We start from the raw sequence: 26,854 nt of genomic DNA, 5'->3' as shown, positions 1-26,854 counted from the left end.
CTGCGTTAGCGTTTATCGCATCGAGTCGATGACACGTGAGAATATATTGTTTTACATTTCATTATTGTTTGATCTTAGGAAATAATTAATGAACATGTTTCCGTTGTATTCTTATTGCACACTTGCACGTCTGCTACAATGCCAATGGTCATATCGTTCGATTATTGGGTTATTTGCAAGCTATTCATGTCGTTGGACATCATCTGAAAACCATACTTGATTTGTAAGCGTTAGAGTTTGACAAGTTGAATAAATATTTTATTTTTGCTTCAATTAACTTACTTAACTTACTTGTCCACTATACCCTAGAGTCTAGACAATGCTAAATAATGCCCTATCGCCTCACTGTCCTTAATCTCAGAATTGTTGATCATTTGTGTAATGCAAAGAAGTAAACGGCAACTCTAATTTTAGCCTCTCATTTTTCAGATGTCGCTCGGTGGGAGCTGCATCACCAGACGAGTCTCAGGGTAGTTTGCTGAGCTCTGCAGCTTCGTGGAATATCGAATCTTCTGAAGAGCTGAAGAATCTCCTCGCACTCAGCTCACGCATCACTGCTTCCCACCCAGCTTGGAGAGGACGTACATTCTGGATCTGTTCCTACATGCTATCGATGCATTCTACATGCTATTAATACATTCTACATGCTATCAATACACATTTCTTCACTGAAGCCCAATGCCGTTTTGTGGCAGTTAATAACTCAGCATTGAAAAGTATTGCTGATCGTCATACCATGTGTGAAGCAATGCAGCGCTTGAGTGCTGTCTCCTTCCGCGGCGGTGCCACCATCAGACGACGACCGCTTCACAGCTGCCAACATCCTGTCTCGATTGACAATGATCTCAGTTTTCGTTTTTCATGTTCAACCAAAGATCAAATAAGCTCACCTCAAATTTCTACGGCTCTACATGAGACCTTCATTGCTCACAGTGACTGTCCATCGTCAAGGCACGTCACATCTTCAAAATACCCCAACATTTCCTCGATGTCTTGTAGCACAGAAAGTAACTACTTTAATGATACAAACCACGTTCCAAATGCTCAAAACTTTCAAAGGAAGTCTAAAGGTAGAATTGAACACAGTATTTATTCGAGAGCGTTAAAAACGCCTGGAAATTCTTCGTATGCTAAAACCGTCGCCTCCCGTAGATCTTACGGTGACCACAGACTCAGAAGAGCGCGGCCTCAACGTGAGGGAACTACAGACTCCATAGCTTCTTCAGAGAGGGTTTTGGTGCCGCGATGCGCAGCTTCCACCAAGATCTTGTGCCTGTTTCTACCTATGTTAATGTTCATGCTGATATTGGACTGCGCCCACGCTTCCATCTGCATCGACAGATTTCAGTGTGAGACTGGTGAAGAGGTGAGCTGTGGCAGCTATATCCGTTCAGCTTGTTTATTGCAAGTTGTCCCATTATTGAGTTTGCTTCTTCGATAACATCCTTGATTGAAAATTTAACATGGCGATTATAAACTTATAAAGACGGTCATAATAAATTTAAAATACATTGTTTATCGTTATACGGCAAGTTATTGCGTTGAATTACTTACTAACTGCGGTAAATATTTTCCTTCATATTCCATATAGGTTACATCAATTCGGTCTCGTTAATGCATCATAGTTTTTCGACCGCTCACAAAACATAGCGTAATGTATTTAATAAAGCTATTGCTGAAGGATGTTTTATCCAAGTTTTCGTATGTAGCATATTAATTTATTATGTTATTTTCAGAAACGAGTTGTAAAGTGCACTGACCCATCTATCGACCTGGTGCCAATGTGTCTGAGTCCGGGGCTACTGCAGTTGTCGCTCCACCAGACCAAGATACACGCGCTCTACCTCGTGTCCTTGAGGTTCTACACCGACCTTAGACACGTCAATTTGAGGTATTATAGGACTTGAAATATTAGTTAATTTTTTAGCAGAACTTAGATTAAATAGTCTAACTATGGTTTAATTTTTAGGTTAATGGTCGCTTTCGATTCAAGGTGCACGGGGAGTCGGAGAGTGAGAGAAGCTTTGATTTTTGTTATAAAAACTTGGAGAATTTGGTGGCGAGAGCAAAGTAGCTTTGTTAACGACGTGACTTGTTGCCAACTACCGTATTTAATTCATTAGAATGTTGGGTCAAACTTTGCCACCTGAACTTGTGTTGGGTTCGGTGTTGGCAGGCGCTGTAAACAAAATAAAATATTCGTTTAGAAGTTCTTTGAATGATCAATATTTTCCAGTGACAACGAAATAAACCACATCGACGCGAAGAGTTTCGAGTGTCAGCCTAACTTGGAGGAGTTGCACTTGGCCAACAACAAACTGGCGAGACTCAACGCCGACACTTTCCTTGGCCTGCACAACCTGACGGTGAGTTAACCGCTCACAGGGGTGGTGCTAAGTCTTCACCAGCTGTCTGCATAGATAACATTATATTTTATTCATTCGAGAGGCTGGGTAACCTCACGACTATTGGAACACGGCACAATTGCTTGGTCGTTTTGGTGTCTATCCAAAGTCAATTTAATATGTTAATTTCTGAATGATCTGAGGCTTTCTTCAAATACCTCGACTTATTTGGAAATGTGAACAATTTGTTAGTAATGATCACGCAGTTTTCAGTATTTTTTGTATTGCAGGTGCTTTCCTTGCGCGGGAATCAACTGATGGAGATACCGGACACAACATTCGAGCACCTGAGTCGCCTGGAAATGCTGGACTTGTCCCACAACAGACTTCACTCCATCGGCGACCAAGCCTTTCAGCCCCTGGGCCTGCTGCGGGTGCTGCAGCTCAGCAACAACATGCTGGACGCGGTGCCGGCACAGGCTCTGTCCCAAGTGCCGTATCTTGCCGAGCTCAGTCTCGGCACCAATAATTTCTCTACTCTGCTGGCGGAGGACCTGGCGCCGCTGTCCTACCTCACCTCGCTAGATCTTTCTGGGGCGCCTCTAAGAGATGGTCTTCATGCTGGATCTTTTTCGTCCCTCAAAGACCTTAGACTTCTTCGGCTTGATGACTGTGGTCTCAAAGCTGTCCCGACTGAAGCTTTAGGTGTCCTGGATAGGCTTGAGAGTCTGTACCTCAACAGAAACGACTTCGTCGAGTTGGGGCCTCAAATTCTGGACAAAAACAGACGTCTGCAGATCATAGAAATCGTTGGCTGTCCTGAGCTCGAGAGAATGTCCAGCGAGACTTTCAAATCTAATTTAGATCTTCGTAAAGTGATCATCGCTCGTAATCCTAAGCTTTGGATAATACCTGCCGGTACATTTCGGTTCCTCACTCAAATGACTTATCTAGACCTGCATGCGAACAACTTGATGACCTTACAGCGCGACGTGGCTGTGTGGAATGACATTCCAATTTGGTTGCTGCACGAAAATCCCTTCGAATGCAATTGTTCGATCGCTTGGCTCAGAGAACAGCTTGACATCAACAGCAGTAAGCCTGCAGTGTTGTGTGTGACGCCGCAACGACTCTCTGGCAAAGCTCTCGCCACAACAGAAATCGCGGATGTTTCGTGTGGCATGGGTCCCGCCACACAAGGCCTCATGATCGGCGCCATCGTGGTAGTGTTGCTCGCCGTCCTCATCGGCGTGATTTTGGTGCTGTTGTTCCGCCATCGCCGCCCATTGTTACGCGAGATGTTTAAGAGGCCGGAGTGGAACGCGCGCAACGAGTGGAACGGTCGGTGCTCGGGCAGCACTTGCTCCAGGGACCTGCGCGCCTACCCCCCCGACTACCCTGAGTACATCATGGCCTCGCACAAGCCCGTGCCAGTGACGGAACTCTAGCAGGCAGCTCCCTCGCCCAGCAGCGGTCAGCACTGCCTCCTATGGCTTTAGGGAGGTGGAGGAGGCTGGTGAAGGTGCGAGGGGTTACTGACACTTCTTGCCTCAACACGAACTTCTCTTTGTGTTCTCTCCTTTCGTGGCCGAGGAGTTCTTCTCATTGCGTTACCATAATCCTCTTTTAGATCCAATTCTTGCGGCTCACAACGACCGGCTGTAAACGGGTGGAACTAGCGAATCAATTTTTATTCCACCCTCTGGCTTACTACGTCAGTTAAGCTGCAAAGAAAGCGATAGTTCTTAAACGGACTTTCGAATGCCGCGCGAGTGAGCCTTCACAATATCGTGTATCAAAGTAGTCGATTTTCAATGTGTACGTTCAATTAATGAAGAATTTCTCATTGGCAAATCTCTTAAGTTAGTTCTGTTTCGTTATCCGGTTTTATCCCTATTATAAATGAAGAATTTCCTAGTCGATTACGACAAAAAATTTCCAGTTTGATGACACCCTGTCCTTACTCTCGGTCTCGGCTGTTGTAAACTGCTGCTTCTCGTTGACTTGTCCAGTCCAGAAGCCGTGTTTGCATCAGCGTAACCCTGAAGATCCCAATATTTTTTAATGCAATTGCAGGCACGTTCTTGATAGTAAAGTGGATATATCTTGTGGAAGGTGAACGATTCAAGTGTTCTGGGGCATCTAATGTTTTATTGCAGACGCTGGTTCCTTCCGGCATTCATTGTTAATCACTTGTGAATGAAACACTCGACCATTGGAGCCTTAATATTTGTTTCAACTTGTTACGTCTTGAGAACCTGTCTATGTTGCGTGCGATGTGAGAGGTGACCAAGCACCTCCAGCGCACGTTAGGTGCGTCCAAGCACCTCCTGGTGTGCACATGAGGTGCATATAAGCACCTCCTGGTGCGTGAGGTGCAGCTCTTCAGCTTAAGATTCAGCCACAACCCTGAGGTCGACGGTTACCATCTTCCTGTGATGTGGTCGGCATAACTCGTTGCTTGGACGATCAATGTAGCTCTTGAATTTATGTACGGCTTCGTAGTGTGGGGTTCAGTTTTAGATTGTTACAAGTTTTAATTTTGGTCAACAATTTCGATTACTACTTTCTTTCGATAACTATGTCATGACCTGCGAGTTCAGTTCCTACCTCACTAAGCTTGTCATTAAATATATTATGGTTCTGGAATGAATCAAAGTAACTAAATTTCTGACTTTGTTTCTCAGCTTTAAACTTACGTGGACTCTTGGCAGTTGCTGGGTCTAGAGCAGCGTGCGTTAGAGCGTCTACATTTACTAGGCGGAGTCAAAAGCAGCCAGTATTAGGCATTATGTTTCTTCTTCCCGAAGAATCGTTGGAACGGAGGACTGCCAAGCCTGAATGACTCACCAAATCTGTAGCCGAAATTTTTAGACATGAAGATACTACCACATTATGGATAGGAGTGAAGGATTCTACCGTGTGGTAAACCGCAAGCTTTGCTCTGATATTAATTAAGGTGTATTGATGCATGTTGCCATAGAGAACGTGGCGGGCTTCTCGGTGGTCCTAGTAACGATTGGTTCCTCATTCTTGACAAAATGGAAAACCTTGAAACGGTGGCTTGGTATTATTCCGATTTATTTGGTTATGCTGCTGCTCATTCTCGCGACACCGTTCATGCAATAATATTAAAAGCCATTTATGCTCCCTTATAACTTGTGTAGTTTTCTTAGCTCTGATTGATAATGATAACGATAATAATAGGTGCGTAGTACTAGTCAGCTCCTGCATTAGAGGAGCGTCTTGTAGCGGTTCATATGAAGCAATGATTTTCATTGCATCAGTTGTGGGTCTGTGATGCATTGTATTTCCGGTAGCTCGTGAGGTAATGACACGTAGCCAAGTACATGTAAACGAACTTTTAGTGTGACTTAATTTGTCGATTTCTTTTATGCAGTTGATAAAATTAATTGGTATTCTTAATAGAAGCTATGTATAAAAATTGAAATGACTTCTCATCGAGTTTTTATGTCTATATGATGAACGAGGCTGTGGGACCTCATGGACTTGAACGCTCGTTGGCATCGCCGCACTCCCAAGCCTGCTCATCTTTCTAAGTAATTTTTCAGAACAAATATGAAGTTTCAAAAACTCGATGTTGTTTCCCCATTAGTTCTTGTAGGAGAGCCGAGTTTCGAATTTATTCATTCAACTTCTTAGGTAATGCTTTTGAAAATTTAATTCCGGTGTGAAGTTGTGGCGTGGCGATTCAGAATATAGCTTTCGACTTTATCTCTAGAGAATATAATGATTAGACATCGAATACTTCCGTGATAAGTTATTGATTATAGCCTAACTGCTGGAGTGGCGGCTCGACTAACAGCTATAGTTAGTTACCTAACTGCTGTAGTGGCGGCTCGACTAACAGCTATAGTTAGTTACCTAACTGCTGTAGTGGCGGCTCGACTAACAGCTATAGTTAGTTACCTAACTACTGTAGTGGCGGCTCGACTAACAGCTATAGTTAGTTACCTAACTACTGGACGGTTGGCTCGATTGTTGTTACAGTTTGAGTCCTGACTGTGCGCGGTGGTTAAAATAATGTTGCATCGCATCTTTCAATGATCGAGTTATTATTAGGAATTTCCTAGCCATTCTAGTCGCTTCGATCTAAGATTATTAATTTTTCGACTTTATTATGAGATTTAAGGCAATATAGCAAAAAGTCGATGCGATCCGACTAATTGAGATGCAGGAGGGACTGATGGCCGTGGTTGAGGTGAACTCTGCTTTACACTAAATGCTTCCCACAAGTGTTGCACCGATGCCTGCCAAACTTATGTTTGTCCGTTTTTCTGTAGATCTTGCATAACTAGCATCTACTAATTATTTCACGCTGTTTGTGTTTCAGAAACTAGTTTCAACATACTAGTCTTATATTAATTTCTTGTACAATCTCATAAGCCTTCGATCAGCTCATTATATTGAGACTGTAATTATGAATTGTGGTTCATTGTCTGTTTTCGGATACGCATTCATCAATATCCCTTACTTTCTCCCTCAATTTTATCCGGATTTGCCTCATGCGCGTTGCCAATTAACAGTAACTCGACATGAAACTGAATTTCTCTGAAGTGCCACGCCATGGCCTGAAGAACCGCGCCGCCTCACGCCGCCCTCTCGCGGGGCCTGTGATAACTCGAATAGGACGCTAGTTAAGCTATTAGCTCGAAGCTTTACACATAATTATTCTTCAGTACTCACCTTCTTGCGTCGCTATTCCATCATTTTTGCTGGCTACGAGTTGATTTTTGTTGAAATTCTGCTAGATTCTAGTTTGTGCGTAAGTTTGCTTCTTCAGGATCTTAAAAAATAGTTTAATACTATCATTAGTCGTTTTATGAGTCAATTTCATCCAAACAACTGAAAACATGAGATGATCAAATTACATTTTTGTTAGCTTTTTTCTAATAACATGGACATAATTTTCTTCAGTAGTCTTGACTGATGTCTTTTTACAATTATGATAGAAGGGCTATTAGTTTCCATCATTCATGTTAAATTTTCAATGTAAATTTACTTGTATGTAAATTTTACTCCGTTCTTGGATAGTAATTTTATTTCGACGTTTTTTCCATATTGCATAGCGTGTTTAGTTGCTGGTGATCATAATCAGCGGGTTCTGTATAAGTGCTCTGCATCAATCGTAGTTTAGACACGCTGTGACCTGGACAGCTTGCTGCCGTCTGCAGTTTAACACAAGTATTTCTTCCAATCTTCAGAATTAGTATTACGTACGTAGTATATCACGTCGACACAGACTTAGTAAGGTTTTCCAAGATATTTTTGACGTTCCTCTCATAAGTCTTTTTCAATGTTTTCTCGTATAAGCATCATTTTTAATCCTTATTCATAGGCATAGATTTTATCCCCTATCAAAATAGTTGTATAATTACGATCTTCAACAGTTGATGGATTCATAAAATTTGCTCCATTCGATCTCGGTGTTAATTATTATAGAATTCCTGAGCCTGACAGGTGCTATGCCTGCTCTAGTTCATTGTCAATAACGGCAGGACGATGTTGAAATGCACTAGCGAATATTGTTGACAAGTTTCTGCCATTTGCTGTTAGGACTGAAGAATTGACGCGTATGTCGTTCTTTTATATGCTTTTTTGATGCCTTTGCTTCCGAGACGGTTGATCATTATCAGTCCGATGTGCTATGCATCTCTTTTGTAAAGGTTACAGTTTCACTTGATATTTGTCCCGATTAATCAAATCTACATTGTCGCACTCAAATTCTGTATTTTTTGGTTTAATTGTTTACTCCTCTTCTGCGTAACAATTTTATTCCAGTTTTGGTGTTAACGCAAACTTGCTGTGCATTATGAATAGGTCATTCAATGGAGCTTCCTTCTTGATTGGAATTATTTTCCACATGCCAAGTACATAGATTCTTTCCTAAAGCCTTTAACAAATATTCTCAATACAACGAGTGGATTTTAGATGCTAGAACATTTCACTCCCGCTTAAATGTTCTAACTTATAACTTCCATGATCTTTAACTAATCAAATTCGCTGTGATCGGTGTAACGAAGAGTGTGCTTTTATTCCAGCTTGTTAGTTTTGTAGCATTAAATTATATGCCAATGATGGTAGTGCGTTTTCGTGTAGGTATGAGACTCGATTATCTGTAAAATTTAGGTATTAGAAAAATTTAATTACCTGGGACTTTGCGTTTGTTTAATATACTTAATATTATGCACATTTATTAACTAGTTTGATAACGTATGCAAATTGAAAAATGATTTTTTATCAAAATATGATAAGTTCTCATTGTCTAAACTTTAAATTGTTTGTCACTGAATATTTATTCATCTCGGTTGAACTAAGAAAAAGTCTGCAAATGTAAACTTTTCCGCATATGCTACCTTCTCCGAATACTGTAGAGACTATTCGTTGTCCGAGCGAGACTCGTATGAGTTATTGGTTCAGTTACCCCTTACCCCAAAAATATTTTTTGCCCCAAAATTATTGGATCGATGCCCCGTTGCCCCAAAAACCTCAGCAACGGATCTTCATGTCAAATCCGTCTCATTGCTACCTACCTGCCATTGCTGTCGCGTAATTTGGAGTGCACATTGCGCTTATGCTAATATTTCTACTTTCTGTAATTATCTATGCAATTTTTGATGTGTTTTCTGCCGCCTTATGAATCTTATTGCTGTTAATGAATATTTTTGCTACACTGGCACATGGCGCGGAGCTCGCAGACAGCGAACCCGATACTCGACCTCTCCTTCTGAGTTTGAATTTGATGCACTTTTGAATGCGGGAAAATATGGTACGGGAGAATTGAGAGATACGGAAAAGTATAAAACTATCATAATGTCCTTATTTTACTTACATGGATACATTTCTTATCAATTGCTATCCATAGTTATAGCAAGCGTGACTGGATGCTCAGTGCTCAAGACCTATGGTTCCTGTTGGAAACCTTCGTTGTTTGCGGCAAGAGGCTTTTGTCCATTTGAAATTTCAGGATTCAGCATCAAATCAACCGTGTTGCTTAGATATTGGGATTGCTATTGGACTCCTTATGTTTTACGGCTCACGAGAATTAATTTTTTTTTTGATACATTGGAACTGTAAAATTTTCGATACTCGTTTACATCTTTTTCGTAAATTGCATAATGGAATTTTGATACCATTTTCGCAGGTGGACTAGTTTTCTACTATCCTAAACAGAAATTTATAGATTTTTGTGATCTTAGTTAATATACCCAATTTTCTGATGAATATGCTGATTTCCTGCAAATCAGAGTTAGGTGCGTGGTCCACTTTGAGTACTGAGCACTCAAAGTACTCAAGTACTCAAGTACTGAGACCCTCTCGATTTTCAATAGGAAATTGATAGCACTGAATCCAGGTTACGATCTTGTTGCTTCAGCGATATTTTCTCACATGTATTGTGCAAATACATTTCCGGCAAATGCACAAAATCATACATTGAATTCAAAGTTTCGCCATCGGTTCGAGAAGGCACCGAACTAAACGCTGTTGTGGTGTGCAGTCTGTATATGTTCCTTATATTCTCTCATATAAAAGCTTCCAATTGGAAATATTGAAACATTTATTCGTGTAACAGGAGGCCTCTCAATTAATCATATGCGTTCTGTTATTAATGTGTGCTCGTTGATTGCTACAGGGTATAATTAGTCTATATTTCTCGTAGTATACGTTACTTCATGTAGCAAGTGTCCTGTTGAGATTTTGTATCTCGTATTTGCCTCAATTATTGCTGTATGCGTTGAAGTCCAGGGATATAGCGAGGATATTCGAAGTTCTATTTCTATGATGTCATCGCTTTATACATCCTCCTGATTATTATATTAATTTCTTTCCAATATCTTTTGTAATTTGATTCGATTGTTCAAAATTTGTGGGGGCTTTCATCTAGATAAATTTTCTTAGCTCGTCACTACTGCTGAAGTTGATCAATATGGAACGTGAAATTTTAAGGCAATTCCGGAGTACCAAATTTGAACACTTGATTTACTTGAATTAGTAAGTGTTTCGTATACTTCCTAGTTAATCGTACCATTTGTTTCATACCAACAGAAAACGGGGAATCCTTTTATGTAGCGGTCTCATCACAACTTCAACTCAGTTTTCTTTACTAAATTTGACACAGCAAGTTTCGGTTCCTTCTATAAAATGCTGGACAGAGCGATCGATTTTTATTCCGGTGACTCTTTACTTATTTATTTAGTATTCTACTTTCATTGACTAGAATGAATGAAAAGGAAACGAAAGTGCTGCTCACAAGCGATGTTCTCTCGTTCGCCACCATCACTTAACAGTATGCAATTATCGCTACGGTGACTGTGTTGTCACGTCGCGGCTCGAGCGCAGCCCACTGCCTGGCTTACGTTCTTCACCACCCATGTCTAACTTATTATATGCATGAAAACTAAGGGGCAATGTGTAGGCAACTGCATAAGAGCTGTTCATTAGTGCAGCTTTAAATTTGATAAAAATAACCTAGTGTATTGTAGGACCATACGGGAATTAGTGCTCATTTATTATTTTTTAAATGATTATACAAAAGCGGCAGGCAATTACAAAATACGGCTTTAAGTTAACATGCCGATTGCAAATATATAACATTATCGCAATATTAACGAGGTAATTTCGTCCATTGTTTTTTTTTGTGAATTTTTTGTCGGTAATCAAGATTTCATCGTTAAATATGAACGCACGCGAATTGCAAATTTGTATCGAAATTCGCCTGAAAGTTCAAGTTTAACCAATCTGCTAATTGATCTTTTTGGGGAGGCATGTAGTCTACTTGTAATTGGACTGAATAACCTTTTTTCATTTCTTCACATATAATTTCGGCTTAATTCTACCTTGCATAGCTCACAGATTTTTATGTTTTTCAATGGAATTCGAAGGGAACTAATCAAGGACATGTGGTAGAAGAAGTGACGTATGCAGAAGTGAGCGACTCGTGCTGTGACGTGACCACATCACCACCGATATCTTGAACTATTTATACGCATATATATCATAAAAGTATATTAGCTGTAACTTGTGTGCATGGTTGAGGCGCAGGAGTTGCGAGTGCTGTCGTATTGTGAAAATTATCTGGCGTGACGTCTCATTTCACTTTCATTTTCATCGCTACGAGCAATTATCTGGTCATTAAAATCGTCATACTGCGTGCAGTATTGCAAGTTTACAAATATCTTCGTCGATTTTCCTGGTCTCTATGATGAGGTGGTGGTGAAATAAAATTTTTGGGAGAATTTATTATCCGATAAGTATTTCTCTATTTGCACCGCTGCCAAATGAGACTAATTCAAAAATTTTACAATCAAGCAATTCTGAGTTCCTTAAAAAAACTTACAATTTTAGAAAGTGTGGTTATCTTCGTAATTTTGACTTTGTTGTTCAATTTTCTAGATTTAGCTGAAATTATGGAGTTGATACTTCCGAATAAATATCCAATGTTAAATTAAAATTCAGACAGAACAAAAATGACATCGACTGATGCTGAAAGGTTATTCGAGCATATTTTAATGCTCATGCGCATGAAACCTCACTGTTTCGATGCTGTTTGTAAAGCGGATTTTCACAGTAGGAAGATCGCTCGTGTATAAAATGAATTACTTAGGCATTGTTGCTGAGCAAAGTCAAACAAAAACTTGAAAAAAAGTAACTTATAGCCGCCAACAGACACTCGCGCGTCCGCGGTTTACTCCAGTCCGTTTCGAGGGGGGCGTGTTAACTATCGTTAAAATATTCGCGAAAAATCTCTCAGTATCAATTGATTCGTGTTTTATGTTTCTTATCAGCTTGTAAGTGAATACTAAATATAGTCAAAGTTATTATCCAGGATAATGTAAAAAAATTGAACACTAGAGTCAAGATTACGTTGACAGTCACAATCAGTCTTAAAAAACTCAGAAATTAGTTTGATTTTATTTAATTCAAAAATCCCATTTAGCAGCTGTACAAATGAAAATTCCGATATTACAATATTTTTTCTAATATTTTTTCCCAGAACTAAAATACTTTTCTTTTGTGACGAAAATCTTCACCAGAGAACACTAAGTTTCTGGGATTTTGTCTATCGACATAATATTATAATCGGAATTTAGATGCCTTGTGTGAATATTACTGTAGTACTGATGCCGGGAGTCCGTTGCAGATAGAAATGATTCATTTTCAGTTTATGTTTTTCTCTCTCTCGGTGTCGCCTCTCAGTCAATGCACTTCAACGTCATCGCTGTTGTGATGCGATTCATCGCTGTTATGATGCGATTTTGATGTCTTGATGCTCCGACAAATCAAATGTGATGATTTCTAGCGCCTTTTTTGATGTCTCGATGCTCAGACAAATCAAAGGTGGTCATTTGTAACGCCTTTTTTGATGTCTTGATGTTCCGGCAAATCGAAGATGCTGATTTGTAACGCTTCTTTTGATGTTTCGATGCCTCTGAAAACCTGTGGGGATGATTTTTAACGCCTATTATATAATTTTACTTGCTTGCTGAGTTGGACGTAAATAAATTTTATCGATGCAATGTCATTCTAATTTGTGGGTGTCCGATGTTACGATGAGACATGTTGTTGTCTTTTGAATTACAAGCTTGCATTTTGTCACGACTTCTCGGATAAAACAGTACACTGGGTTAGCGCCAAATGGGACATTTCTTACTTCTTGTTGCACAGCGTATTTTTAAATTAACGGTACTAAATATTTTTTTTTCAATTTGTATCATGTTCAATCGATTTCATATAAACTAACAGGCTTCGAGATGAAATAGTATTTGTTAATTCGATGATGAACTAACTTCAAAATTTGAGCGACACACTTTCGATTAGTTCTCAAATTCATTGCTTGGGGTCATTTGTGAAATTGTCTGGCACGTTATTCCTGTTGTTTAAGTGACAATAAATCGTTCAATTTTTCTTGGAAAATATTCGACATTTTACGAATATTTTTTGTCGGAATCGGTGACTTTACCCGTGAATCCAAGAATATTTTAACTTTTAAAACTTCATATGTGAATCGAACCTGTGAATCCAAGACTATTATAACTTTTAAAACTTCATATGTGAATTGGAAACACTCGTGGTCTTTGTTGAAAAATTTACCGTTAGTTCTTTAACGCATTGCGCACCACGCCCTCACGCGTTATTCCTAGGATTTTTCACTCTGAAGCAGCCATCTTTTTTCTAGGATGTTTTTATACGATGATGTTTAATTCTCGATGTCGTTTCTTAGTGCGTTTTTAATCTTTCGTCGATACAGAAATTTTTGATGGTTCTTATTATATAGGATAGGAGTAATTTTATATAGCAACCCGAGTGTATATACTTAAAGCTTTTAAACTTTTACTGTTACTTGTTTTTATAACATAATATCTAGCTTAGGTAGGTTGTAAGAACCGTATAAATGGCCTCGTTTCTCAGAGGCTCTTGTCGCAATCGTCTATGCGTGTGAGTAATGAAGCAGGAGCATATCTGTCCGTGCGCTGTTTACATACGGGACACTGGGATCAACATTCTGTTCTTACACTCTACTTGGAATGCATTTTTTCACTCTACTTTGATTGTGTTATTTTTCACTCTATCGCTGGCGCTAATTTACAAGTACATTTGCCTACTTGGTTAGTGTTCAAAAAATTTCGAAGACATGATACTCTTTTGTTTGATTGGTGCAAACTTTGTCGTGTGTTTCAGTGATGAAACGATCGCAGAGATAGAATTAATGTGTCAATGTGAACCAAAGTAAAAGAATCCATGCATGCCAGCTGGAATGGGAAATTCTGTTATCTTCGATCAATTTGTGGCATTCATTTTGCACTTTGTAAAACTGTCGAGTAATTTAATTCTTCACTTACACGTGCTTTCTTTCCTAAATTTCATTCATGCTAATATTCACATTCTATTTTTTTAATGTTCACTTTCAATCAGGTTGAGTGTCAAAAATATGCAAATTTTATTTAAATTTTCCGCCATTGACCCTTTGGTTGGAGTAGCTGGATATGAATGGAGTATGAATATATTTCAAGTGACTCTCATAACAACTCGCTATGCATTCCGTTCTCGCTTTTGTTACGTGTGCGTGTGACGGGCATCACACGCACGTTCGTTGACGCTTGCCTCTTAGTGCGTTTCTGAATATTCAATTTAATCTTGAATCAAATAATCCAGTTGCATTCCATCGTATTGTATATAAATACTTAGGAATTTTGCCTATTACAGTTATTGTATAGTTCCCATATCGGTCCTGGGGCAGAGTTGTCTGTTTGAAGTCCGTTTCAATACAATAGTCTTAAGTTTTGCTGCCCTTTGCCAAGTCTGCAATCTTATCCATTTCTTACAGTAACGTGAATCAATCCATAAATCTTATTACTATTCAGAGTTTCATTCACCTTCCTGTTTTTCAGAAGCTGTTTATCCTCTGTTTGAGGCGGCTGTTTGTCGTTGAATGTACTTCGCTGCTGCCCATGCAATTTAGCTCAGAATAATTAAAGTAATTCCATCCAGTCCTCAATATATTCTTTTATTTCAATTATCCGTATAACACCAAGTGTTTATGTGCCCAAATGCACTTGAAAAATAAAGGAATATGGCGCGTTATTTACACTTCTGCGTGGCTCGAGTGCGATAACGCTGACTGCTGATAACGTCACGTGTCTCCTAGACTAGCCCTACAAGTGCCGATGCCGCGTAGTCAGTTCCCAGATGCTGAGTGACCGACCGTGTATTGCGTGGGCCGCTTCATAAGTTGTATTCTTGGTCGACTTTTTCTTCTTAATGTAGACTAACTCAGCTGACGGTGATTGAGTGCTATCGTGTAGATGTTAGTGAGGAATAGGCATGATGGATTCGAACAAAAACGGTTGAGACATGTTCATCCTTTTTTTGTATAAACGATAATTCCTAATGTTAGTTCATACCTCGATCTAACGAATAATTACATAGTTTATAGCTTTAACTTGAAATTTTCTTGATGGTATGTGTGAAATTGATGAGTTTCTATTATCTAACGAATAATGAAAATGAATATTCGCTTATTCTTGAAGTACACGGGACAATGGACTCCTAAGCCAACAGTGAGCTTTTGCCTTTCTCAAGCAGCATCGAGGTGGAACTGGCCGGTGAAGTTGGACGTGTTGGTTCTGAGTGCAAGTGAAAACGATAAGGTTGATTTCCGGCCATTAATTGCCCCTTACAGTGAAAAGAAAATAGGGAGATTTGAATTCTTGAGTGCCTACAGGAGTTGACCTTGTCAGTCGAAATAGAGTTTAGCCTTAGTTCTGGTGGAACCTGACGTACATTTATAAATAAACTCGTTTGAAGATGCTTCACAAAAGTTTCGGACGAATTTTAACTCACTGACTGTATTTTCCTTGATATCATGTTAGGGAAATCTAGAAAACGATGTTTACGTTTATTACTTGGCTTGGCTATTTTAATCCTTCTATTAAAATATATCATCCATGAATGTCTTCATCCTTCTTACAAACGAGGTACGTTTTTCGAAGAAGTTCCTTGAGATCGGCATTAATCTAATTATAAATTGAAGTGATTTAGCCCCTCCTCTACCATAGCACGGAAAATTATTTTTGTCTCCTACTTTTATACTCTTTTCTACTTTTTCTGATTACACTCATGTTGTCCCTGCTTTTCTTTCCAATTCCAACAATAATTTATAATAATAAACAGTTCTAGAGTTTCCTGTGTATTATAGAACCTGCCTTCCTCGTAAAATTATAGTATTTATTGAAGTGCGACGAGCAATCACATACCAATCACATATCACATATACATCCAAGCCATCACATACAACAATGTGGTTGCAGAACATCACAACAGAACGGCAGAAGATGTGGCGCAGCTGGACGCGCGCCGAGCAGCGCGAGCGGCCGCAGACCAAGCGAGTTCTCTGCCATGGCTGTACGTCATCACGCCGACCGATGCTTCGCTCTTCGCGGTAACTTGTCCGGTTTAATAAATAACCATTTACATGCGATAACTTTATACAAGTTGAAATATATGTGTAATAATTGTGGGTCTCCTAATTACTTTTGATATACCACTATCTCATGGTTCACTTGACTGCCGATTTAATATGAACACAGTTATCTTATTTATATCGCTATCAGAAAATTTCCAGCGCTGCGAGTAGTCAATTAAAAAATCATAGGTATTAAAATATTGGCTAGCTGTTGAGGTGTTCACTTACAAAGATATCGAGCAAGCTTGGTAGGAAATTTGGCAATTAGTGAGAATGCCAATAAATAACTTTGCTCCCTGCATCTATTTATCTTCCCAATTTCCTGGTCGTCTTTCTTCCCCAATTTACATTCCCTTAGCTTGAAACTTAATAATTCACAATGAACTAGGCATTTCTCAGTGTATGAAGAAATTTTATCAGATTTTTGTATAAGTGTAAATTATGCTGCAATATACATTCTATCAAAACTAAATCACTTATACGTGACTTTAGGTAAGCAAAAGTTTGACATCCTACCTTGAAACCTTCTCACATACAGTCACCAAACATTCCTGTCAAGTGTTCGTGATTCTAAAAAACAAGACGTGAATATGAAAGAGAAACTGAATGTTTCTGAGATTTTGACCTCTACCGCCGGATGTCACTCTCCGCGAACATACAATTTACGTAAACTATTGAGTGTAGCAACCTGAGGACGTTTGTACGCAACAGAGAACATTTTAAAGTTGTCGTACGTGGCGGCAAATTATACGTAAACTATTGAGTGTAGCAACCTGAGGACGTTTGTACGCAACAGAGACATTTTAACATTTTAAAGTTGTCTTACGTGGCGGCAACCATCAGTGCAAGTCATATGGCGCCCTCTAGCAACGTACATTTATGCTTTTTGGTGGAAAGTAGGTAGTGCGACAATATTGTATCAGTAAGTAGTGTGACAATATTGCTTCCGGTTACTGATGTCATGCGGTAGAGGGTTAAGTAGGAACCAATTAAAAGTTGTACAAGGGTTTCAGATGAATGCTGGAATATCCCTGAAGAAGAGTATTAATACACTTGGAATTTATGTTGAAAAGTGAACGTCCGCTATTTCCCTGGTCGAATTATAATTTACTACTATCGTGTGAATTGAAAATTTAGTACAGAAATCAACAATTTAATATCAAAATATTAAAATGAATTTTCTTACTGCTGTATATTCAGTAGGGATACAAATGACAGTAAAACACCGATAACTAGCTAAACGCGAATTTAAATTTGAATTATTAGATTATTATTTATTACTCCATCAGCCATCTACCTATTTTAATGAATGGATCACGAAGGACTGACTTTAAAGCAAACCAAACAGCATTACGCTATTATTTCTTAATATGGAAATGCTACAATCTGAAATTTTTATGAAACGTTCGAAATCTTCAGTGGATGCAAGAGCTTGAAAACCAAAACAAATTCCTGCATGGGAGTGAACATTAATTAAATATATTTTAATGGCGCGGCCAATCTGGCGGGGTGAACGATACCGGCGCAATGTATTTAATTAACCAACAATATATTAACTTCACGACAATTTTATTTCCAAGTCAAGCAGTTAACTAGTCAACTAGTGAACTTAGAAAATGTGAATAAATGTTAATTAATATTCACTTATTGCTATTTAAGTCATTGTCCTATAAGCCATCAGTATTTTTGAGACGCAACAGGCCATGGGCCTCTTTCTTCAACGCCGACACTTCTATTCTATTCTATAGAACTTTTTGTTTATCTTGCATCCTTCAAGTCCAACAAATTTTCTTAAGGGGACCGTCTACTCTCCGTAAAAACTTCTAGTTATCATCCGATCATCGTGAAACTTCACATACACACGTATAATGTAAAAAAAATATCATTTTGTTCGTATGAATTTTTTGAAAAAATTGATAGAAAACGTGAAATTCATAGAAAACGGTTAAAAACGGGTACTTTAGAAAATCTATCTCCTCCTACAAATATCATCCTACAACATTGAGACACGTATCATTCTTGTAGGAATATGTAGGGTCAAATCAGAATATTTTGTTCGATCTTCTTAAAAGCAGCATAAAGACTAAGAGCAAACCGTATTGTTCGATCTGACGCGATTAGAGCGGGTTGACGATCCCGTAGCAGATAGCGAACTTGGTGCCAACTTACCGGAAGGGGTTACGAAGGGATGTGCCCGCGTAGTTCAGCATCTGCAGAGGTATGTTCTAGTGGCGTGTACTTAATTTTACTGCGTTTCCAAGTGTTGAATATTCTGTGTGTAAATCCCAAGAATTCATTTCTATTTTTAGATAAGGTGCAATTATTTAAGTTATTAAACTTATGCTAGACTTTGTTTCTTGTAGGGAGTCGACCTGAGAAGAGGCCAGTCCCAATTATTGCCGCTCCTGAGCTCTTAGCTAGTTCACCATTAAGTTAATAATAAAACTTTCATGTGGGTAAAGCTTTTTAATTAAACCTCGGCACGAAAGATTATCACAATTCTATTCGTAAAGACCATACCTATCGACTCTAACATCACTTTTCTCATTTTCCCCATAGTCTTTTTTATGCGCATTTTCCCCATTTTTCTCATTTTTTCCCCCCTCCCCCCCCCTTCTCCCCCATATATAAGACGAACCATACACAAATTCCAAAAAATGATGTGTCTTTACGAATCGAATGGTATATGTCTCATTGCTGTAGCTTGAAAACTGTAGGAGGAGATAGGTTTTCAAAAAGACAAAAAACGAAAATTTAAATAGTTCAGGGGAGCCAAATAAAGTTAAATTAATTGAAAACAGAAGAATATGCCCAAAAAAGTCTTGATATTGTAGCCCAAGCTTTCCCATTGCCAATTATTTGCATTCAAGGTACCAGCACGCATCTTTAGACCTATTTATGTCAAATTTAATGTGAATAATAAGCTATAAATTGGACTTTTTATATATAAATACAGTATATATATGAAATATTCATTTTACATAACGTTACAACTGCATTCAGCAAAAACTATTGCACGTACATCAATGGTAGTAACTTTGTTGAACGCGTCTTGTTTGTAGCTTTCAAACGAGTGCAAACACTTTGCAATTAACCTAAATAATGACATATAAATACCATTTATTAGTAAATAATGTTATAAAATGTTCATTTTATAAAAGTTTAAGACTGCATTACACAAAAAATTTTGCATGTACAGCAATGGTAGTAGCTTTGTTGAACGCGTCTCGTTTGTAGCTTTCAAACGAGTGCAAACACTTAGTAATTAACGAAAGTAATGATCTATATATACAGATTTAATTCAAATAAATCTTTGTACATATTGTTAAAAAATGTTCATTTTATATATTTTTAAAATTGTCTTACGCAGAAACTATAGCACGCACAGACATGCGGTAAACTGCGTTAGACGCGCTTTTTCAGCAGCTACAAAATGAGTCAAGAAAACGGAAAAGCAAAAATTTCCGATTTTTAGGGTAGACGGTCCCCTTAAGCTTAAACCAACGCTGATAATCAACAAAATCCTTCCTTACAAGACCGTTTGTTCAAGAATGCATATGAGAAAATATACATGTATACATCTGACGTAGAATACACGTTGAACACATAAAATGAAGTAGACATGACGTAGAATACATTCGTCACTAAAATAATTGTATGTTTTACAGATATGAGCTCCCGTTAAAAAAATAACATAGATTAGTAAAGAAAATGTAATAATATTGATGACCAATGATTGCAAAATAAATTTAGTCTGAAAGTATTTGGATAGAGAAATAACAGCGTTTATTGAAAAACTTTACTACAAATTGGCTAGCCATCGAGTTTTAACTTGCCTTTCCTCATTTGGATTTTATTGCGATCATTTCGTTATCTCAAATCAATGGCGCTAAGTACATAATATAGAAGATATATACATATATTATTAATATTTCGGTTGATTCCTGCCATTTATCAAATCTTACAATTACGGGACATGTCCAGATTCCCGAGCTGATGCGGCTGAGTCAGACTCTGTCACTCACACATCGTCTGCACTGGATCATAGTCATCACGGGGAAAATAAATAAGTTGCCTGGTCTTCCACCTGGCGAGGCGCTGCAACTTACGTCCCGAGAAGTTCCTCCGCCACTCGTCAGAATGCTGGAGTTTAGTGCTCTGCCCTACACCCTCCTAAGAGGTGAGCTCTGGCGTGAAAATTATTCGTCGAAAAGCCCATAAAGTACCGCGGAAAGTCACCAAAAATAAAAATACATGAATTTTCAAAGAAATGAATGCTCATCAGAGTTTTTCCATGATCTAAGGATTAATATACTTGATGATTGTGTCCGCGGCTGCAAGTCATCATTCCATACCGGGAATCTAACACGGGCCTCCTGGGCGATTTTCTCGAAAGGCTCCCACTAGAGACTAGACCACGAAGTTTAGATTTAAAATAATGGAAGTCAGTAAAAGATTTTTAATATTGTTCTCCTCCTCCATATAGCCATAGTGTTCATAGTCTGACTTGGACAGTAACTAGCGGTTTAAAGTAATTTTGTTTTGAATTAGCTTCCAATATCACTGTATTTATGCTGTTCATCTTCTAGGATCAGCCGAGGCTCATCAGTACCTGGAAAGCTGGAGCATGGCGCTAGATTGGCTACTTAGCAGCAACCTCCCACCGTCAGTTGTTGTAATGTTCTTGTGTCAGACAACAACTGTTGACTTTAATCTTTTTGATCGGGTGGGTGCGAAGTTATAATCTGTAATATTTGCAAGGAAATGTGAATATTCATGAAATGAATGTAAAATCAGCCTTAATTTCCATACGCTCGCTTCATATTTATGCTGTAATCGAGGAATAACTCCCGACATATAAGTTCTCATTCTAGGCCAGTGTGTGTTACGTTTGTTACCTGAAAGGCAAACGTCCGAAATTCTGCAGGTACGAAGGACGGTCGCCGTGTCGAGCTGGCCCGTGGCTCTACTGGACCGCAGCGGCAGCGTGGCACATCCGCAAGCCTGGTTGACACGAGACGAGCCCCTCCAGGCCGAGTGCGCGCGAGCAGTGCAGCTAGAAGCTATCGCTGTAGCGCTCAGACATCTTCGTGAGGTGACTTAAGGCAGTAGTTGTTTATGGTAGACAATCAGCTGATGAATGGTGATTAACAAAATACTATGATAATGGAAGCAGGAGTAGGACAATACCTATATTGGACGAGTGATCAGTCAATCGTTCGCAGGATCCGAGACGATCGCAGGTCACGAGAAGTAAGTGATGATGGGCAACAATGTCAATTATTATATGTTTTTTTTTGTCAGATCGTTGGAATTTGGTATCGTGGATTTTATAGTTGGAATTTTCATAACAATGACGAATTGATCCATTTATCCGAACTCGGGCGTTGGCTTGCATTCAATAGCTTGGGACATTGCTTGTTGCAAATTTCAATGAAGAGAAATGCCGAGTTTCATTACTACTCCGTTGCCCTGCATGCCTCGCCGGGCTTTTTGCTCCCCCAGTTTTAAGAACGACTTACCGCATACTAGCTCGAGAGCAGCGCGGAGTAAACAGTTATTACAAAGCTTGTTTAGATCATCTATTTACTTGCGTTGAGCAGAACTGGTGGCTGTCGGCAGTGGGTAAAAATTGCTGAACAATAGAAAGACCCGGTTCTTATCTAATGATTTTCTGGTAAAGCGTTTCAATTGATATTATCCATTTAAAAATAATTTTGGACTCGATAACTGAGAGGATATAGATTTTACTTGTAAAAAAATTGCACTAACAAATAATTTAGCCTCTACTTATATCAATAAATCATAATTTCTCTTTTAATTTTCAGACCGGTATTCGATTACATTATGAATCTGCGTGCCCAGCGTCAAGGTTTTTGCACGAATTGACCAAATCAGCATCCCTGGAAATCTTCAACCCTCCGCATGGCACCAACGAGGTGAGTCTTGAAAAATTCTCCGGAGATATTGTAGCATTTTTTCGTGGTTACTTGAACTCGTGGAACCTATCGTTCTAGAATCGATTAAACTTTTCAGCCACTTGGCAACCTTGCAACATTGGGATTGATCCCGTCCAAAGTCAAAGAACAAGACGGGAAACAGGTTCGCAAAATCAGGATTCTTTTTAATCTTGTGAACAATACTGGCGACAATCATAGATCTATTTGACAAGATGTACTTGTGCGTTTTTGTTATTTTGTTTGTGGCGTTGAAAATATACAGGTGAAAGGGTGCGTATCCACGATATTTCTCGTGCAAGTACATTATTAACGAATTTTATGTTTAATGTTAAAGTAAGTGAATTTGGAAAATGAACAAAGAAGTTAAATTTAAAATAAAGAAGTTAAATGACTTTTAACTTCTTTATGACTTTTATTTCTTTATGACTTTTAACTTCTTTTTCTTTAACTTTAGTTAAATTAAAATGAGACTTTTAATTTTGTTTGCGCAAAATTTGTTCATAAATAAATATTTCCAGTTCTCTTAAAATCCTTAACGATACTTTAATGGGAGTTAATTCTGTGCTAAATGCGACTTTGTACGGGGTTTTCATTATTTACGGTACATAGGTTTATAAAATTTAGAATAGAAAGGTGAAAAATCTGAAGTTATTTTTTTGCCGTATATAAAGGGTTTGTGTGAAAGGTAACATGCTTATTAGGCATATTTAATATTTTGTAAAAAAACTTTGCTGCTATCATGGCTTTCTGGAGTTTATTGCACAAAGGCTAATATCAATATTATTCATTTTTAATGTGGAAATATCAAACAAATTTGAAACCCTTATTTTATGGAATGATTTTGTGTTTCCACTGACAGATAAGCTTTTCAATACATGGAAATTGTAATTTTTTGTCGCTAAATGAGTATTTATTCCGAATACGCATGTCATTCTTGATTACCAAGTCTGCACTTATAGAAACGATCAACTATCAATGATCAACAAGATCAACAATCATGATCAACATGATTGCTGTGTATTGCATATTATTCAACCAAGAACGTAGAAGCAAAAAAGTACGCCAATTAAATTCACCATATCTTCATGCAAACATTTTGGAGACCAGCTTCTTCATCAAAAGAATACAAGTAAAATCAACGTGAAAATACAAATCTACACGAAAAAGATTTGAACCTAGTGATGAGAAAACGATAATTAAGGGAATATAAGACCTATTGATTTAGAATTTCAAGAGGATGAGAACTGTATGCGTTATTGAGACAGGATTTCAGTTTATAAATATGCAGCGATTCTAAACGGAAAGGCTGCCTAAACGCTTACAGTTCTTATCCTCTTGAAATTTTAAATTGGTAGGTTATTCATGTTCTTTTGTCGTTTTCTCGTTACTCAGGTTTAATCCTTTCACGCATATTTGGACTGCTAATTGTACTTGAATTTCTAAGGAATTTTCAAAATGATGATTTTTTTTTCATGAAGATAAGATGAATTTGATATGCGTTTTCTTTGATTATAAATTTCTGGTGAATTTGCGATTTAAGCAAACTAATGATAAAAAAACACTACTATATATTTGCAGGTATACGCTTGGAAGACCCGGCAGGCCCGAGCGAGGAAAGATAAGCTACGGCTAATTCAATCTGAAGAATACATAGGATCTAACTTGGAGGAGCTGAAACATGGTTTAATATTTTAACAAGTGCTTCAAACGCAGTAAGAAAGATGAGTGCATGTACTGCTCATCTGCCCGATCATTATTTTATTTTTCAAATGCAACAATTAAAAAAATGACGTTTCTTGAATCGTAATATAAACGTATTTGAAATTTTCAATGAATTTTTAACATATTTGAAATTTTAGATCAAGAACGCAGCATAAACAGTGGCTTCTGAGTGGACGCGTCAATGTTTGCATCAGTATTTGAATAACGGAGCTGTGTTCGATAAATTATTTACATATGCTATTGCAAAATTCATAATTATAAATGTAAGCATAAACTCGTATGTATTATATGTATATGTGCTCATAATTGTGTCCTTTTGCCTTTAATGCGCAAAAAGTTCATTAGAATTATTTTAAATATTCATCCGCTCAGACAACTTTAAAGTTAGAATAAAGTTGTACTTTTCATACGTATTCCTCGAATTCTTTTTTATTTGCCATTTGCATGCACGACAAAACTGAATAGGGCAATAAAAGGCAGCCATTAAACATCCTTTGTTCACACGTCAATGAGAAGGCGACGAGAAGACGTCGTCGTAACTTCACACCTCGTCAAGTGTTAAGCAACTCGTCGCGTCACAATAACTTATACGTATTTAATTAATTCATGATATTATTTGGAATTTTCGTTGTACTCTACCATGCAATAAAAGCTGAACAAGTTATATAGTAAAACCCTCAGGCAGCTAAATTGGTTCGATGATCTTCGTTTTGCAACGTAATTTCATTGTCTATATCATCGTCATAAATAACTATATGGACACTGCAAACAACAGTACTTTTTAATCAGTGTTAAAGATTACCAACTGAGGCAATATAGATGACAATTAATTTTCAACCAAAATATAACAAATATTTGACAAAAAATCATGAATTGTTTCCACAAATTTCATTGGGCCAAACAAAATCTTTACGTAATCACTATATATAAAGAACGTCCTCCGAGCTGGCAGTGGCGGCAAGAATCTTCAGGAGCAAAATGAAAGCATAATAAATAATCCATCGGTCTGAATGAAGAAAATATGAATGAAATTTTTGTAACATTCGAAGCTTTTTTATTATTTATTGTCAAATGGATAAAATTTTCAGCTTGTAGCTGCAAATAGTCTGTTTAATGGAGGAAAATGAAACCGTTGTTCAAAACTCCAAGTTATGAGAGAAAGTTTAAAATGAATTTATACTTGCCATGTATGTTTCACCAGAAAAGACGATTCATATTATCGAGAAAAAAAGTACGTTTTAAATTATTGATTTGCAGAACACATCATTGAAGCTTTTGAAATCATTCACCGAAAATTACAAAAATGACCTTAATTGGCATGGGTAATTCATTTTCCATTTGCTCCGTTAAGGAATAAATCTAATACACGCCTTAAATGTTTGATAATAAGCAAATTTTATCCTGTAATATATTACTAAATAAAAAAAGTCTTGGGCATGGCGTGACAATAAAGTTCTTTCTGACATTTTCCATTTCAAATATACGGACAAAATTTTGCTAGAGAATAAGTATATAGCTCTGGCAATAAATTAGATTGTTACCAACGAAAAACAAAAATTTCTCATGCTTATAGAAGTGTAGCTTGCAACTTGCTGCCCTCTTTGAGGTGAATGGGAGGGGGAGGAACTGAGCTATAGATTGATCCCAGCAATCCACCTGGTCACAAAAACTAGCAACTAATCATTACAAGTTATCTAGGAGAGAAGAAATTTGCAGTCTCGTAGCGTTTAATCATATAAGAAAGAAACTAGTAAATCTACCTTTCGTTTCCGGACGACGAAGAGTTCTAGTTTCGACGAAGTTCTAAGTTACTTTCGTTGCAATTGAAGTCATCGTTTACCTTTTCGAGGGTAAACTCTTCTCTCAGAAAATCTTACACATTAGTGGACCCTTTTGCCCAAGTAGCCGATGAAGGTTATTAGAGTATACGGCGTTCTCCGAAGACTATTGAGAACTGATTATAAAAACCTTGGGAATACGTTAATTTGCTAATTCGTTTATTTCTAACCATTAAATAATAATGAATCGAATTAAGTGATTTAGGTTAAATGTGAATTCAAGACGAAAGCGTCTTTAAGTCTTTCGTATTGTACGGCACAAAAATGGCGTTTGAAAAATATCACAATCTTGTTGAAACCTGATCGCGGTCACCGACACGCTATCACTCTCCCAAAACCTAGGGAGCCGATGAACGCAAATTGCGATGCTACGAAGTGAATTGCTACATAAACCAAATGCAAATTAAAATATCAATATAAAAAAAACGCAAAAATTACATTTCAAGTTTAAAATATGATGTTGATGAACAACCTAGGAATAAATTTTATAGATGTAACAACCGGTGGAGCATGAAGGCGGCGTTACCTACTGAGATGATGAGCACCATATCAGTAAGTATAAAATGTGAAGATTTATAGAAACATGTTGCGCAGTTTGGTGATCTGCTCAGTACTTCACTAATCACTCCGTCATAGTTGATCACTAAATGAATAATTAAAAAATAGAAGACCAATTGTCGAATTTGCTATGATATAATATTTAAAAAACAGATAAATAAAAAAATTTGCTTCTGTTACTATTTAAAAATAAAAACTTTCGAAATTCTGCATTAAACAAATCAACAACCTTCAGTTGCTTCTAATGATGTTAGAATAGGTCTGCAGTTTCACATAAACTGTCGTAGATGAAGTGTTGAAAAAGCATCCACTGCGACGTAGAAGCTTCGAGAGCACCACACCTCATCCCTACTTAGAACCGAATTATGAAGGCAAGCCTGTGTTCAGTGCATAAGTTAATTACCAAGTATCAGATTACTAAATAAATTTATAATAATTTTACCTTAT

General features: G+C 37.8%; 2 protein-coding genes across 2 annotated transcripts; both read left to right on the top strand.

Moving 5' to 3' along the window:
- The first annotated feature begins 433 nt into the window (after nt 1-433).
- LOC108665112 (leucine-rich repeat and immunoglobulin-like domain containing-NOGO receptor-interacting protein 4) lies at nt 434-14,723 on the top strand. Its single transcript, XM_018151835.2, has 4 exons — nt 434-1,366; nt 1,737-1,891; nt 2,237-2,366; nt 2,636-14,723. The coding sequence occupies exons 1-4, from the start codon at nt 737-739 to the stop codon at nt 3,791-3,793; spliced, it is 2,073 nt and encodes a 690-aa protein (XP_018007324.1). The 5' UTR covers nt 434-736; the 3' UTR covers nt 3,794-14,723.
- Nucleotides 14,724-14,788: 65 nt separating this feature from the next.
- On the top strand, nt 14,789-24,815 carry LOC108665114 (galactosylgalactosylxylosylprotein 3-beta-glucuronosyltransferase 3). The gene is made up of 7 exons (XM_018151836.2): nt 14,789-15,841; nt 16,175-16,305; nt 20,314-20,509; nt 20,919-21,055; nt 21,257-21,424; nt 22,158-22,268; nt 23,868-24,815. Exons 1-7 carry the CDS (start codon nt 15,730-15,732, stop codon nt 23,982-23,984), a joined length of 972 nt encoding a protein of 323 aa, XP_018007325.1. The 5' UTR covers nt 14,789-15,729; the 3' UTR covers nt 23,985-24,815.
- The last annotated feature ends 2,039 nt before the right edge of the window (nt 24,816-26,854 follow it).

The sequence above is a fragment of the Hyalella azteca genome, unplaced genomic scaffold, assembly GCF_000764305.2.
Source record: "Hyalella azteca isolate HAZT.00-mixed unplaced genomic scaffold, Hazt_2.0.2 contig6413, whole genome shotgun sequence".
NCBI lineage: Eukaryota > Metazoa > Arthropoda > Malacostraca > Amphipoda > Hyalellidae > Hyalella > Hyalella azteca.
This window is presented reverse-complemented; position numbering and strand designations above follow the sequence as displayed.